This window comes from Varanus komodoensis, unplaced genomic scaffold (assembly GCF_004798865.1).
Source record: "Varanus komodoensis strain SLA01 unplaced genomic scaffold, ASM479886v1 scaffold74, whole genome shotgun sequence".
NCBI classification, from domain to species: domain Eukaryota; kingdom Metazoa; phylum Chordata; class Lepidosauria; order Squamata; family Varanidae; genus Varanus; species Varanus komodoensis.
Window position 1 is genome coordinate 336,192 of NW_025336401.1, and position 14,333 is coordinate 350,524.

Here is a 14,333-nt window from a genome sequence, read left to right on the forward strand (position 1 = left end):
GGCTCGGGGTCGGCCGGAGCGCGCCTTTCGCGGCGCCTGGCGCCCGGCGGGCCGCGCCCGTGCCGCATGGCTCGCCGCCGCCTCGGGGCCCGGCCCTGCGCGGGGGGCGCTCCCGCTTCCCGTGCGTCCTGGCAGGGCGTGCGGACACGTGGCGAGCGGGGTGCTGGCCGCTGCGCCGGCCTGGCTGACGCGCGGCTCTGGGGCTTCTTGTAGTCCGCGTTGGATCGCTCGTCTTCCGGGGGCCAAGATGTGTGACAAACCAGATCTGTCTGAAGTGGAGAAGTTCGATAAGAAGAAGCTGAAGAAGACCAACACGGAAGAGAAGAACACGCTTCCTTCCAAGGAGAGTGAGTATCCTGGCGGGAGGGCCCCCGCGGTTGCTCCAGCTGCTGCGCAGGCTGCGGCGCTCGTAGCCCTGCGGCCGAGCGGGGACCTCGCCGCTTGGCAGGCGCAAACGAATGTGCTGCTGTGGCGGGAGGCGGCCGTTTGGGGCTGCCGCTTCTGTGCCCGGTCGGTGCCTTGCCTGGGAGCGTGCCCGCCCGCCCGCCCATGTGCGCTGCTGGAACCAGGCCAGGGCTTGGCTGCGGCCATCGGAGCGGTAGGACCGTGCCGCGGGGCGGCCAGCAGCGTCCTCCGAGCTCGGGGCTCCGCGCTGCGGAGGGAGCGGGAGGGCGGGGTCCTCGGCTCTGGAGCAGGCCTTTGTTCTGCGGGAGCCGCCCGCCCTGCATTGCTCTGGCGGCCCTCGGACCTCGTCTTCTCGGGTCTGCCTGTGGCAGCCCAAGAGGAGTTTCAAGTGGCCACCGCGGTGCCTTCTGCTGTTGACCTCACCGTTGAGGAATGGCCGTCCAGGAGGACTTGAGCATGTCCGGGCTGCTCTGGAGCCCTGCTGGAGGCATGGCTGCTCACCACTTCCTGTTGGCAGCCTAGGTCTGTTTTCAAAAGAAGCGGCATCTGCCACCAGAGCTGATAAGAGCCTTCTGACGTGACCTGCCACTCCTTTCCTTGGAAGGGCACCTGCACATGCCAGGCACTCCTCACACCTGCCTGGCAGAACCGGTGACGGTGCCCATTTTCATCTGTAAATGCCGTGTATTTCTCTGCTGCTGCACCTAAGAGGGGCAAGAGCGGAACTGACTGCCTGGAATGGAAGGCCCCACCTGGGGGCACCCGAGCTTTCCATCCAGCTGCTGCCCATAGTGGGGTGCGTGGCTGAGTTCAGTACTTGAACTGCAACAATTTTTTTACAGGCAGACCAAATTCGGTTCTCTTTGATTGCTCCTCAGGACTGCATGGGCGGGGCGGGGCGGGGCGGGGTGGGGGGGGGGGCAAAAGCCAAAGGGCTGCAGCCAAAAACTCCAGCATTTTGCAGTGTAAAGCTGTTACTGCACGGCCCCAAGCCTTCGCAGAGGCATTTCAGCTGCTTGAAGGGGGGAAACTATGCAGGCCTCCGAAGCCATCAGATGCTGTTCTGAGGAAAGGAAGGGTGGGGGAGTGCCGTGGGGCATGGTTGGGGGGGTACTGTGGGGCTCTCGGGCTCCCGTGCCCCACGTGCCTTACTCCCAGTGGGATGCTCTTCCAAGATCGGACCTGCCCCTCTAGCAGGCCCCTCAGACAGCTACAGCAGAAGGCTGCCTGTTGGCCCTAACAGTTCCCTTTTCTCTTTCAGCCATCGAACAGGAGAAAGAGTCTGTGAAGTCCTCATAGAGATGGCCCCTTCGCACGAAGCGCCAGCTCGCTTCCTTTTTTGTCTTTCTGTTCTTGAATTAACTGGGTTTTTTTTAATGCCATGTATTGAACAATCGGCAGCCTTGCATTGCAGTCATAATCTTTTCACTACTTGAGTCCCTCCGGCATCTGGCCAGGGCAGCCCTCCTTTGGTTCGGCTGCCTCCTTTGATGATAACCGCCAATGCCTGACGTGAAGTGGGAAGAGCAAATGATACAGAAATGGGGTTCCAAGGACCTGTTCCCTCTCCCACCACCCACGAAGCCGAAGCCAACCCCTTTCCCTCTTTCCCTCCCCCTCCCCGCCAGATGGGGCAATTCTAGTATTTGAGGCCCATCCGATCCATCTGCTTATAATCGGTTCTGCAGCTGTACTTAATTTGTTTTCCTATGAATGAAATGGAGACAAACTATTAAACTTGAAAAATGATTTCTACTGAAGTGTCTTGTGGGTTTTCTGCAACCTTGACGCATGAAGGGCTGCCGCCGCCCCTGACTTTGTTCTTATCCTCTTGACTGCTTTTGTGGCCGCTCACTTTGAGCGGTGCTAAAGGAGGACAGGATTTTTTCAAGTGGGAACAGTTCAGCTGAGATACAGTTCCACTCCCAGTTAAGTCAGCGTTGCCCCTTTTGGGCCAATCCCTGACCCTAATCCCACCCCCAGTGCTGGCAGGACACCACCCCCTTTTCCCTAGCATCTGAGACCGTGGCTTTCCTGCCCCGGGTGCTGCTAGGCAAGAGGAGGTGTCGCCATTCCCTCCATCCAGCGGGCATCTTTGGCTTTCCCCACACCAGTGTGCTGTGGCGGCAGCCAGGGAGGAAGCATGCTGCCGGCTCCCAGCCTTCCCCAGCACGGCTGCCCTGGGGGCGGTGGGCCGGTGGAAGATGGCCCTGTGGCATGAGGCAGGCCTGCTCCTCCCAGGCATGGAGTGTTCTCAGCAGCAGCAGCAGCAAGATGGGTGGCCGCCTCTTGCAGCGGTTGCTAAAGGCCAGAAGAGTTCGGCAGCTGCACTGCGGGCCCGGTTTTAACTGGGCGATGCAACCCGGCCCCTCCTGTGCCTGAAGGTGAGCTGAGCTCAAGGTGTTGCTGCAGCAAGGAGCAAGCGGGAGCGAGACCCCTTCGTGTTCCCCAGGCAGAGGTGGCCTCCACTGTGAGGAGAGGCACGTCAAGGGCCCCCTTCCTACCTTGAGGAAAGGTGGGGTGCTGGACCCTCGGGTTGCTTCCGGCTCCGGTGCCTCCTGCACAAGCACCCGCAGGGGTCTCCCCCCCCCCAGCCCCCCAGTGGGTCCAGGTCCATCTGGAAGGAAATGCACTCCAGTGGCTTGGCTTGCACGGGAGAAGATGTGTGTTCCAGGGCCACCCTTGATGTAGATCTTGGGGCTCCGCTACTTTCCTTGCCTCCCATGTGGTGTTTGGAGTTCGAAAGCTGCCATTCCTCTGCTGGAAAAATAGGCAGGTAGGAAAGGGAAGTCTTGCCACTATCCAGTTTCCAGCCACTGGGGCCAAGAGGTGCCACAGCCAGTTGTCTCTGAGGCGTTTAGGTGGATGCTGGAAAAGATGCACCAGGGCTTCTTGCCAGCAGTCGCTTGTCGTATTCGGAGTTCTGAGTATCTTGCAGGTGCTCATAAAAGGGCTGCTGTGGCCAGTCAAAAAATACACATTTCCCAGAAGGCAAGTTGGTGAGACCAGAAGGAAAAGCCAGGAGTCTCAAGTTTAAGGACTGATGAAGGAAGTGTGAAACACTGCCATCTGTGCTATTTATTTTTAACTAGAAATAAAAACTAGGAAGGGCAGGGAGTTGGGTGGGTGCTGTGTTGTAAGGCTCAGTGCTGCAGCGTTGGTTTGATCTGGGGGTGCGCTCAGGTTAACAGGCTGGGGTGCCAAGAGCACCTGAACAAATGAGCAGTGTGAAGTTAAAGAGCCCGGGACTGCCGGCGCGGATGCAGTATGCCTGGCACAAGCCCGAAGTGACGGCCGTGCGGGTTGTCGCTGCTTGTGAGAGGGGAAACGCTGGAAAAAGACTCCCAGCCCCAGTGCTACTGCCCCGTGTGCCTCCAGTGTGCCATGGGCCTTCATATCTTTCCCACCCGAAGGACGCTTCTGCTCGGGGAAGCTGCCGATGTGCCGCACTCGCAAACGGGAGACTCGCTAGGTCTGGTGTATCAGCAGCCCCACATTTCCCCGGCCTGGTCTGACGCCAGACTGGTCGGTTGCCTCTGTGCAAGATGCTCGCCAAAGGCAGGCGAAAGGGGAAGTGAGCGAGGGAAGTGGGAGCGCAGAAGCAGCTGCTTCAGTCGACTTCCTCTGTGCCTTCATTTTGCAAGCCAGGCCCCGTTTTGCCTTCCCTTCCGAGGACGAGCACAGCCCTCGGCTCAGCTCAGCAGGCAGGAAGTCCAAGTGCCAGTGGCTTCCACCGAGAGTGCAACACACACGACGAACTCCCACTTCTGGGCCTCCCCTGCCAGCTGAGGACTGTCCACAGTGGGCGTGCAGAACCTCTTTCAGTGGGGGGGGGCTTCTGGGGAGGAGGGGTGGGCAGGCAGAAGGCAAAAGGAGGTGTGCGGAAGGGATGGTGCCCTCACACCAGAAATATCCGCACCTGTTAGCTTAAAGCTCCTCCTGCCCCTCAGGCATTCAGGGTGGAAGAGAAGCTGCACGGAGGCCGGGGACGGACAGCCCCTCAAGAGGTGGCCTGGGAGGGGTGGAGCGGCCTGCACAGGCGGCCGCAGAGTCCAGGCCCTCCAGTGGGTCCTGCACAGCCCTGCTGGAGGACCGGTCCTGCTTTGCATGCAGAGCACATGCCCTGCCCCATGCACTTCAAATGCTTCAGCGTTCTGGAATTGCAGCGCAGGGGGAGGCGGGAAGGATGCCCCGAAGCCCCCTTGGGGTAGCTGCTGGCGCTGGCGGGTTGGGGAGGCCACGCTTCCCGCTGCAGCACCCGCCAATGTTATGGGGCGTTTGGTATGTGCTTTGGCAGGAAGGGCCGCGGGCGCTCGGCTGCGCCCCTCTGATTTTGTGCTTCTGGAGGAGACGGGCAAGGCGCTCTGCCCAGGAGCTGGCGAGGCGCTCCTTCCCTTTGTTTTGCACTTGGAATGGTGGCTCTGGGGCTGAGCAGCCTCCCTCCCGCTGCGAAGAAGCGCAGCAGCAAGTCCAACCCTGTCCCACCATGCATGCTTTTGTCCCGCATGCCCCAGTCCGTGCAACCTCAGGGAAGGCGCTGGGTGGATCTGTGGAGCAGAGCGAGCGAGTGGGGAGGGCAGCTGCCGCCTCCCCACCCAGCGTGGGGCGAGCACAGGGGCTGGGGCCCCACGAGGTCCCTTCTGCCTGCAGCCTGCCAGAGCGTGTGCTGCCAAGACTCCCTGCTTAGCGGAGGGCAGGAGTGCGGCAGGCACGGCTGAGGAGGCTTCTCCTGCCCTGTCGGCCACAGCCCCTCCGCCCACAAGTCCCCCTGGGGAAGCAGGCATCACTGGGGACGAGGCGGGGCAGTGCACTTCCCAGCAAGAGCCACTGCGGGCAGGCTGAGTCCGCCACATTGACCTGCCCCTCAGTGATACTTGAGCAAGCCAAAGGCGCCTGCCCTCCTTTCGGAGCAGTCCACGGACGAAAAGCCACCTTTCCAACCCATCTCTCTTCGAAAAGCTTGTGGTATATGGACCAGGAAACTATGGCTTGAGATCGGCGAGTTTGTGGGAGATGCAAGGTGGGGACAAGGAGGCGCTCCATTTCTAGAAAGCAGCTGAGCTGGTTTAGGACTGCAGGAAGCTGCCTTAGATCGAGCCAGCCCCCCACCTGACCTGGGACACGGCCCTGACTGGCAGCAGTGGCTCTCCAAGGTTTCCAGCGGGATCCTTTCCCAGCTCAGCCTGGCACCCCTAGGGAACGGACCAGGGCCTATCCACATGCCGAACGGAGTCTCCATCTGGCAGAGACCCCAGGGCATCCTCAAAGGCCACACTTCTGTTGGCTTCCTGCGGCAGCAGCCAGAGAAATGTGGCAACTTATGTGCGCCTTCTCGAAACAGAGTCCTGGACATGCTTCCGTCCCCTACCGCTTGATGAAATGCTGCCTTTTGACCCAAGATTCAGCCAGGTAAGATGCTGGCCGTGTGTGTGTGTGCGCGCGTGCAGAAAAACTATGCTGCATGGCATGCTGAGATTTTGGCTCAGGCTCCAGTGAGAGGACAGGATGGCAGCAGCTGTGGGCTTCTCCACTTCAAAGCTTTTGCCCCACAGAGATGCCACAGCAGCTGTTTCCCACACCACCCCCAGGCAGGAAGGCTGAGGTTGGGGAAGGTGGCAGGGCAGGCTGATGCGAGAGCCTTGGGCTGCATGTGCTGCAGCGAAGAGCCCCAGCGCCTGCTTCCGCTGATGCTCAGCAGGGCCCCACGTGAACCAGACAGCTGCTTCCCCCATGCAAATGTGCCCCCATGGGGGCAGGCAGCCAGAATGCCCTCTCAGGCTGCCAGGAGCTGAGCAAGGCCTCCACTGCTGCAGAAAGGGGTGAGGGGACCCTGCTCTGCTGTGGGCACACCCCTAGCTCGCTGGGCCCACTCATCTCTCCCAGCAGCCAGCATGGGTGCCCCAGCTCAAGAGCAGGAGACATGTGCCAGCACTGGGAGGAGCAGGGCAGGAAGGCAGCCCTGGGACCAGCGGCCAAGCAACGTGGTCTCGGAGCGGGGCAGGGAGCCAGCAGGGAACACTCATGTTACAGGGCTGCTGGTTTCTGTGTTTTTCCCCTTCCCCTTTTGGAATGAGTGACAAGCAGCAAGTGGCCATGGAGGTAGCGCTTTGGGGGAATGATCCTGCAACCCGAGCAGTGGGACAGGCAGAGACCTCTGTTTAGCAGGGAAAAGGGGAGTCCATCTTCTCCACAGCAGCCAGGCCTCAGCCTTCCCCACTTTGAGGACCCTCTGCCCAGTCCAGTCTACTAAATCTGGGGAAATGTTCATGTATCTCCTCTGATGCTGACAAACTGCGCCAGCTCAGCATTTCAGGAAGTGATTTTGCACGTTTCTGCCACAGTGACATAAAATAGCAGGACAATTCATCATCTATAGCCCCTCAAAGATGCATCCTTTGGCTTTTCTGAGGCAAGAAGCAAAGGGACTCACTGGGGAAGGACAGCTTCCCCAACTTTCTGTGCACAAAGCCACAAGTCCACTTCTGAGGCCCGTGGCGAGCCTTGTGGGTTTGAACTAGCCCCACTAATCTTTGGGAGGTTTCCAGACAATCACAGCCTGCAAAGCCTCCTTATTCGCATGTTTGCATTGGCTCAGATCCAGAAGTGAATGTGCCCGTTTTGGTTTGTTCAAAGGGCTGGGCAAGCTGGCAGGAGGCTGGCAGAGTTGAGTTCTTCAGGAGTTAGAAGAAATATCTGAACCCTCCCTTTTTGTTTTGGTTGGGGAGAGATGTGCTGTCACCAGTCATGGGTGATGACCCAGCCACAGGCCAAATGTTGTGGGAGCTCCAGGCTGTCTCCATCACACCGCCCAAGCGCAGGCTGCTTGCAGGGCTGGTGGCGACATGTGCCGGCTCATGCAAACGATTTCTGTGCTCAGCACTCCCCTCTTGGAGCTATCAGTCCAAGGCTAGTCCGGACTAGTGTTTGCTTTGCAGGCATGTTCCAGCCAAGAAAGTTGTGTGTGTTCGCTATGGTGGCACCTCCGGCTCCAGGAGGTCAGCAGCACTGCAGCCACTCCCTGAGGCAGACAAACACAGCGCGAGCGGTCGGGGCTGGCCTTGCCGAGCAGCTGTGCAGGCAGGCGCGACCCCTCCGCCCGCCTGCAGCCACGTGGCGCCCGGGCATCCCCGAGTCGCCCCGCATGCAAATGAACGGGCTGGAAGAGCCCCGGCTGGAAGTAGCTGGGACTCCGCCAGGCAGGAGGGGCGGTCTGGCGACCCCCAGCCACCTCGGTTCGCCTCCGAGGGCTGGGAAGCCCCCGCGCCGGCCCGCACTCCAGCCGCTGGGGGGCGGGGGGAGGCACGGCTTCCTCAGCCTTCCAGCGGGTCAACGACAACCCGGCAGGGCCAGCGACTAAGGCGCGAGGCTCGGGGCCCTTCCAGGCGCCGAAACGTGCGCAGCAGCGGCCGAGGCGCGCCGGGAGGGTGCGCGGCGAACCTCCCTCCTCGCCCTCACCGGCGGGCCCTCGGGGCGCCCCGGGACCGTGCGCGCGGGCAGCCCCGACGCCGCGCGCCCCCCGAGCGCCGCGCGCGCTGGGGGCGTGGCCGAGCAGGGGCCTCCCTCCGATTGGCGGCGGCCGGGAGAGGCCGGCGGGGCACGCTTGGGTCCGCGCGTGCTGCGGGCGCATGCGCGCTCGGGCCGCTCTTGGGAGGCTCGCCTGGTCCCGCCGCCGCCGCCGCGTTAATCTCCCGGGAAGAGCCGGAGCGCCGCGCGAGGGCTGGAGGGAGCCGCTCCGGCGGGCAGGTGCGCTGCGCGAGGCCGCCTCCCCGACGGCCGTGCCCGCCCCCTGCTGCCTCCCTCCCCAGGGACCCGGCACCTCCCCGCAGGCTCGGCCCCCGGAGCGCCGCGCAGCCGGGAGGGCGGGCGAGGCCGGACCGTGAGCGCGGCAGCAGCGCCAGCGGCCCTCGGGGGCTGGGCCCGCTGCCCGGGCGGCTGGCTTGCACGGGCGCCCCACTTCGCTTCTCTGCTGTCTCGTGCAAGGCGGGGCGCCCCCCCCCCCCGCGGGCAGGGCAGGGCAGGGCAGGGCGGTGGGTGGCGGCGAGAGGGCCCCGGGGAGCCCGACCGCCCCGGCCCTGCTTGGCCCCGCAGCCAGCCCTGTGTCCCCGCTGGGGCGCGCGGGTGTGGGGGCTGCGCGGGCGCTGGGGGCGAAGCCCCAGCACTCCCACTTGCCAGTCCTCCACGCCGAGCCCGGGGCCCGTGGCAGCGCTGCGGCCGCCCCCCCCCCCCGCCCCAGTGGCGCGCCTCGCGCGAGCGGCCGTGGACGCGATGCCCAGCGCTGTGCAGGTGTGCGCAGGGTGTCGTGGGCCCAGGAGAGCGCTAGCGGATGCTGCCCCTCCGGCCAGGGCCCTCTTTCCTGCCGTGGCCAGCCAGGCGCCCCGGGGAGCCCCCAAGGCGAGGACTGGGGACAGAGCTCCAAGAGATGGTCCCCGGTGGCGTCTGGGGCCTTCTCTTAGCCGTCACAGGCAAGAGCCAAAGAGGGGCCCGCTCCTGCGCAGGTTTGGCTGCTTCTTGCTGGGCCACCAGCCCCACGTCTAGCAGCAGCCTTGAATTCATGTGCTGGAAAGCGGTGCAAAGCTAAACAGGGCCCTGTGGGGGTCCATGCTGCTGTGCTGACCGCTGCCCTGGCCCTTGTGCCTCCCCCCAGAGGAGGGAGGTGGGAGCTGGCCCGAGTGCAGCCCCGGCTAGGGGAGGCCTGCGGCTCACTCTGCCCTTGCCTCCTTCCAGGCCCTGCCGCTGCTGCCATGAGCGGGAAGTCCCTGCTGCTGAAGGTCATCCTCCTGGGCGACGGCGGCGTCGGGAAGAGCTCCCTCATGAACCGCTACGTCACCAACAAGTTTGACTCACAGGCCTTCCACACCATCGGGGTGGAGTTCCTCAACCGGGACCTGGAGGTGGACGGGCGCTTTGTGACCCTCCAGATCTGGGACACAGCGGGGCAGGAGCGCTTCAAGAGCCTGCGGACCCCCTTCTACCGGGGGGCGGACTGCTGCCTGCTCACCTTCAGTGTCGACGACCGGCAGAGCTTTGAGAACCTGGGCCACTGGCAGAAGGAGTTCATCTGCTACGCCAATGTGAAGGATCCCGACCATTTCCCCTTCGTGGTGCTGGGCAACAAAGTGGACAAAGCAGAGAGACAGGTGATCCCTGAGGAGGCCCAGGCCTGGTGCATGGAGCATGGGAACTGCCCGTACCTGGAGACGAGTGCCAAGGACGACACGAACGTGGCAGTTGCCTTCGAGGAGGCGGTGCGGCAAGTCCTGGCTGTGGAGGAGCAGCTGGAGCACTGTGTGATGGGCCACGCCATCGACCTGCACACCAGCTCCAAGCCAGGAAGCCCCTTGTGCTGCTGAGAGCGGCCCGGCGACGGAAGGGCACGCAGGCCTGAACCAGCCACTCGGCCCAGGCTGTGGCCGCGAAAGCAGTCAGAAGGGGCACGGGGTGGCCATTCCCCCTCTGCAGCCGACTGAGTCGAGCACCCAGCCACACATGGGAGGAAGGCTCCTTGTTCATCTGGTCAAGACGGTCTCCTTCAACCGGAAGCATTTCTCCAAGGTTTCGGTGGTGGAAGCTCCCTTTCCCATCATCCTCTCTGGACACTTTTAGCTGTGCGGGTGCCGGCAACTGGGTCTGGGACCTTTGACCTGCACGATGGTGCTTTGCCCCCGGCTGCAGGCCCTCAGTGAGAGGAATGGCCTGGGGCTGCCAACCACGGCGGAGGATTGCAGGAAGAGGTGTTGGTGCCCACAGCACACCGCAAAAGCTTGAGCTCTTCTTGCACCAGCTGCCCTCCGGGGCGTTCTTGACGAAGCAAAAGGATTTGGGGGTGCTTTAGGAGAGCAAAACGGGAGCCACGAAAGAAACGCCCCTTCCCCGCAGCTCAGTGAGCGCTGGTGAAGCCAAGTGCTGGAGGAGCAGCTCCACCACTGACCCCAGCTCTTCTCTTCTTTGCTCCTCCTGCCCAGGGATCACTGCTGTCACTCCGACCTGGTCAGAGGCTCGGGTTTTGCAGAAGTCTCTTGCCCCCGGGGGGCGCTGGGTGGTTTGGGGGAGGGGGGTCCACAAGGTAAGGGACCACAGCACATCAGCCGGCTCTGGAAAGCGGACTCGGGGCCTGCAGGTGCCCAGGAGAGAAGCTGATGGGTGCAGGGCAGTGGGTCATGGATACGGCTGGTTGCAACCGGCAAGTCCCCGAGGTGGCATGCGTGGACTCCCTTGCAGAGAGAGCAAGAAGACCCCTCACCCCAAATTCATTGCTTTCGCTCTCTGCCCTGTTAGGGGATGCACCATTTTTGCGCGAAACAGGCTGCGGTGCCCCATCCCCATGTGCCTGTGCCCTGGTGGTTTGGAGAGGCGGAAAGTCTGGGGCAGCAGGGCAGGGGTGCATGTGGGAACACCCCCCCCCCCGGCTCGGCCACTCCTGCCATCTTGGCCCTGGCGCTTCCCCCACGTAGCAGAGCCCCTCGTCCTTCCTCCGTCTCTGGCTGTGCTGCCTGTCCTTTTGTATTAATCGTTTACAACAGAAAAAAGAACAAATACACATACAGTATAATACAATACAGCTGAAGAAAAAAACAACTGAAATCATAATACAGTCTAACTGTGCATCCCACCACCCAGGACTTTAGCTGCGCGCCAGTTCTTTTGCACTACCAAGAAATTCGGTCCCATTTCCAAGCTCAGAGTCGCTCTTGTGGAGGTTCAGATTCTTTCCCTTTTATTGGCACAAGCTCAGTAAATGGTCCCCAGTATCAGCAAAATTATGATGCATTTAGTCTTTTTTCTTTTTAATATCACAAGGTAATTGGTCATTAATGGCTACATTCCATCCTTCTCTGTACCCAGCGCCCAATCGATGATCAATTTTACTTTCCAGTTCTTTGCTATAATTAATCTTGCAGCTGTTAATAATTGTTTTAATTGTTTAATATTCCATCTCCATTGTTCTTTATCAATATTGACAATAATACAATTTTAGGATTTACTTCAGTATCTAATTTCAGTATTTTACTGCTTTCTTGAAAAACCCCTCTCCAAAATTTCATTATATATTCACATTCCCACCACATATGGAAACATGTACTGACCCCACGACCTCCAATGTAAGTTAGAATATATGCTGTCAATAGTTCAACTTTACCAGAGTTAGGTACTGTTTCCATCCTAGTTTATAATTTTTTACATTCTTTTTGAAAATATTGTCATAAAATTTTTCCATCTTGGTTTATCAAATATATAAGTCTATAAGCCCTATCTATACAGGTCTATAAGCATCTATCAGATCTTTATTAGATTTAGGAATTAAGACTGTTGAAGAAAATTTCCAAGATGGTATCATCCAATATATTATGAAAAAAAGAGTTTAATTTTGGAACCAACATCTTTTAAAAAACTTTATAGTATTCTGGTCCTAATCCTTCTATCCCAAGAGTTTTCCATACTTGCTGATAATCTCTTCTATCTCTTCATGTTTGACTATTCCATTAAGTGACTGTCCATCTGTTGTAATTTCTTTCCAACATTTTTCTCTCTATACAGTCTAACTTTGTCAAATGACAGTTTTCCATCTATATACAACCTGGAAAGAACACTATAAAATATTCCCAGTTTCTCTTTTGTTAACTTACTTACCATTTTCATTCTTCACTATTCCAATTAATTTCTTACTTTGATTTTGTTGTGCAACCTTGGCCAAAATTTATTTACTAAATTCAAAATATTCCTTCTTCAAATAAATTAAATTCCTCTGTATTTTTCAAGCTCTATATTATGTAACTTTTTTCTTTTAGCTTGTACTTTTACTAAAATATTTAAATCCCCTTTTTGTATATATTTCTTCTCCAGTTCCATTATTTCTCTTTCCAAATTTTTTTATCCTCTTTCTTTTAAAATTACATATCTCTTTAATACTTAGTCCCCTTGCAACTGCCTTGGTTTTACCCCAAATTAAATAATCACTACCTTTTCTGTTACTAATTTCCCAAATTTCTTTCACTTCTTTCTCCATTTTATTTACTATATGTCTATATTGCAAAATATGAGTATTCATCCTCCATCTTTTAACTTCTTTGTAATCACCCTTAATTCTAAAAGCCATATCTACTAATGCATGATCTATCATTTTTATCAAACCAATATCTGATTTAAAAATTATAGAAAACAATTATAGGAAAGTATATAATCTATCCTTGAATAGGTTTTATGGAGAATAAAAGGGAAACCTTTTTTTCTCACCATATATTGTTCAAACCATTTTTTACCATGTTATTAAATATTGTGATATTATATACACTCTCTTCTTTAATAGGGTTTAGTTTATCTTTACTCATTATCATACTGAAATCCCCAGCCATTGTTACAAATACCTTCTTTATTATCTCTTATTTCCTTAAATACATTTCCTAAAAATTCAATGTATCATTCAGTGAATAAAAATTAACCAGTGTATACTCTTCTCTCATTTCACCCTGTACTATCAAAAATCTACCACTTTTGTATTTTCAAAAAAATATTTATTTAGGTTAAATTCAGTCATCTTAGTGTTAATAATTGCCACCTCCCCCCCAGTGGAATTCTCATGCTTTTTCATATATGTTTGACCAAGACACTAAGTTCATCAACCTCTTCTTTTTTAATGCCTTTTTTGTAGAAATACAACATCTGCCTTATCTTTATTTATCATTGCTTCAATTTGTTTCTTTTTAATTACATTTCCCAGGCTGTTGATGTTCAAAGATGCCAATTTCATAGTTTTAGACATGTCCCTTGCGTAACCCGTATCAATATAAATCTACAAAAAAGACAAGGAAAGAAACCAGCCCTGCATCCACTAATGAACCCAGCCGCCGCTCACCAGGACAGGTGCTTGCATCTCCCCGTTTCGTCCCTCAGAGCAGCAGCGTCCCAGGCGCTGCGGGGAACCTCGCTGGCCACACCGACTCCAGGTAGACATACCCTTAACGCCTCTTTCCATTGCTACTTCCAATTAATCTCAATATTAACTATTTCAATTAAAAAGGTAACCATCTTTTAATTATATCTTAAAAGATTTCCCAATGACATTAAGTCCAGTCATGCCCGACTCTCGGGGGCGGAGCTCACCTCCGTTTCCTGGCCGAGGGAGCCAGCGTTTGTCCGCAGACAGTCCCCGTGGTCGTGTGGCCGGCGTGACTAAACGCCGAGGTGCACGGAACGCTGTTACCTGCCCACCCAAGTGGCGCCTTTTTATCCACGTGCGTTTGCATGCTTCCGAACTGCAAGGCTGGCAGGAGCTGGACGGAGCAATGGGAATTCACCCCATTGTGCAGACTCGAGCACAACCAGCCCAGCGGCTCGGTGGTTTAACCCACTGCGCCGCCACATCCCAATTATATCGTGCATCATAATAAAATAAAGATTAGCAAAAAGAAAGAAAAGAGAGGGGAAGAGAGAGAGCAGCACTGGGGAGAGGGGGCAGTCCAGATTTACCACATACGCCCAATATTTATCGGGCGTCACAGGCCCTTGCCTCTTTCCTCTCCTCCCTTCCCATGTCATCCCTCCCTCCTCCTGACCACTTCTTCTGGTCTGGAGAAAGTCTGCCCGCTGCTCATGCGACTTCCTTTTCTGGACCTTCTCCGTCCAATATAAGCGGCGGCCAGTGGAAGAGCCACACGTGGTCAGCGTGAGACGCCTGAGAGCCTACTAGTGGCTGTGGGCGGCAAGTGCCACGCCGGCACCTGCCATGAGCCACAAAAGGAAATCAAAGAGCTGCACTGGGCTCCGAGCCTTGGTTTGGCCATCCCCGCTGCCTGACTTCACGATCTTTATTGCAGTCCAGTTTTGCCCTTTCTTGCTTCCATTGATCTTCATCTACAAGACCCCATTCAGATTTATACCTTGATCTGGTGCCTCTATTATGTGATACTTTCCATCAAAAGCTCTCATGTGAA

The 14,333-nt window shown here is 56.8% G+C and overlaps 2 protein-coding genes across 2 annotated transcripts in view; both read left to right on the plus strand.

The window, feature by feature from the left end:
- TMSB15B (thymosin beta 15B) overlaps positions 1-2,160 on the plus strand; it is a 2,640-nt gene extending 480 nt beyond the window's left edge. The window contains exons 2-3 of the mRNA XM_044452687.1: positions 214-347; positions 1,667-2,160. Coding sequence (XP_044308622.1) covers positions 248-347; positions 1,667-1,704 — 138 coding nt within the window. The 5' untranslated portion in view covers positions 214-247 and the 3' untranslated portion in view covers positions 1,705-2,160. The remainder of the gene's footprint in view (positions 1-213; positions 348-1,666) is intronic.
- A 6,986-nt stretch (positions 2,161-9,146) lies between these two features.
- On the plus strand, positions 9,147-9,933 carry RAB9B (RAB9B, member RAS oncogene family). Its single transcript, XM_044452684.1, has one exon. It carries the CDS (start codon positions 9,147-9,149, stop codon positions 9,753-9,755), a length of 609 nt encoding a protein of 202 aa, XP_044308619.1. The 3' UTR covers positions 9,756-9,933.
- The last annotated feature ends 4,400 nt before the right edge of the window (positions 9,934-14,333 follow it).

Bases quoted from the DNA above. Each gene is read 5' to 3' on its own strand.
- RAB9B (XM_044452684.1), top strand. From the start codon at position 9,147: ATGAGCGGGAAGTCCCTGCTGCTGAAGGTCATCCTCCTGGGCGACGGC.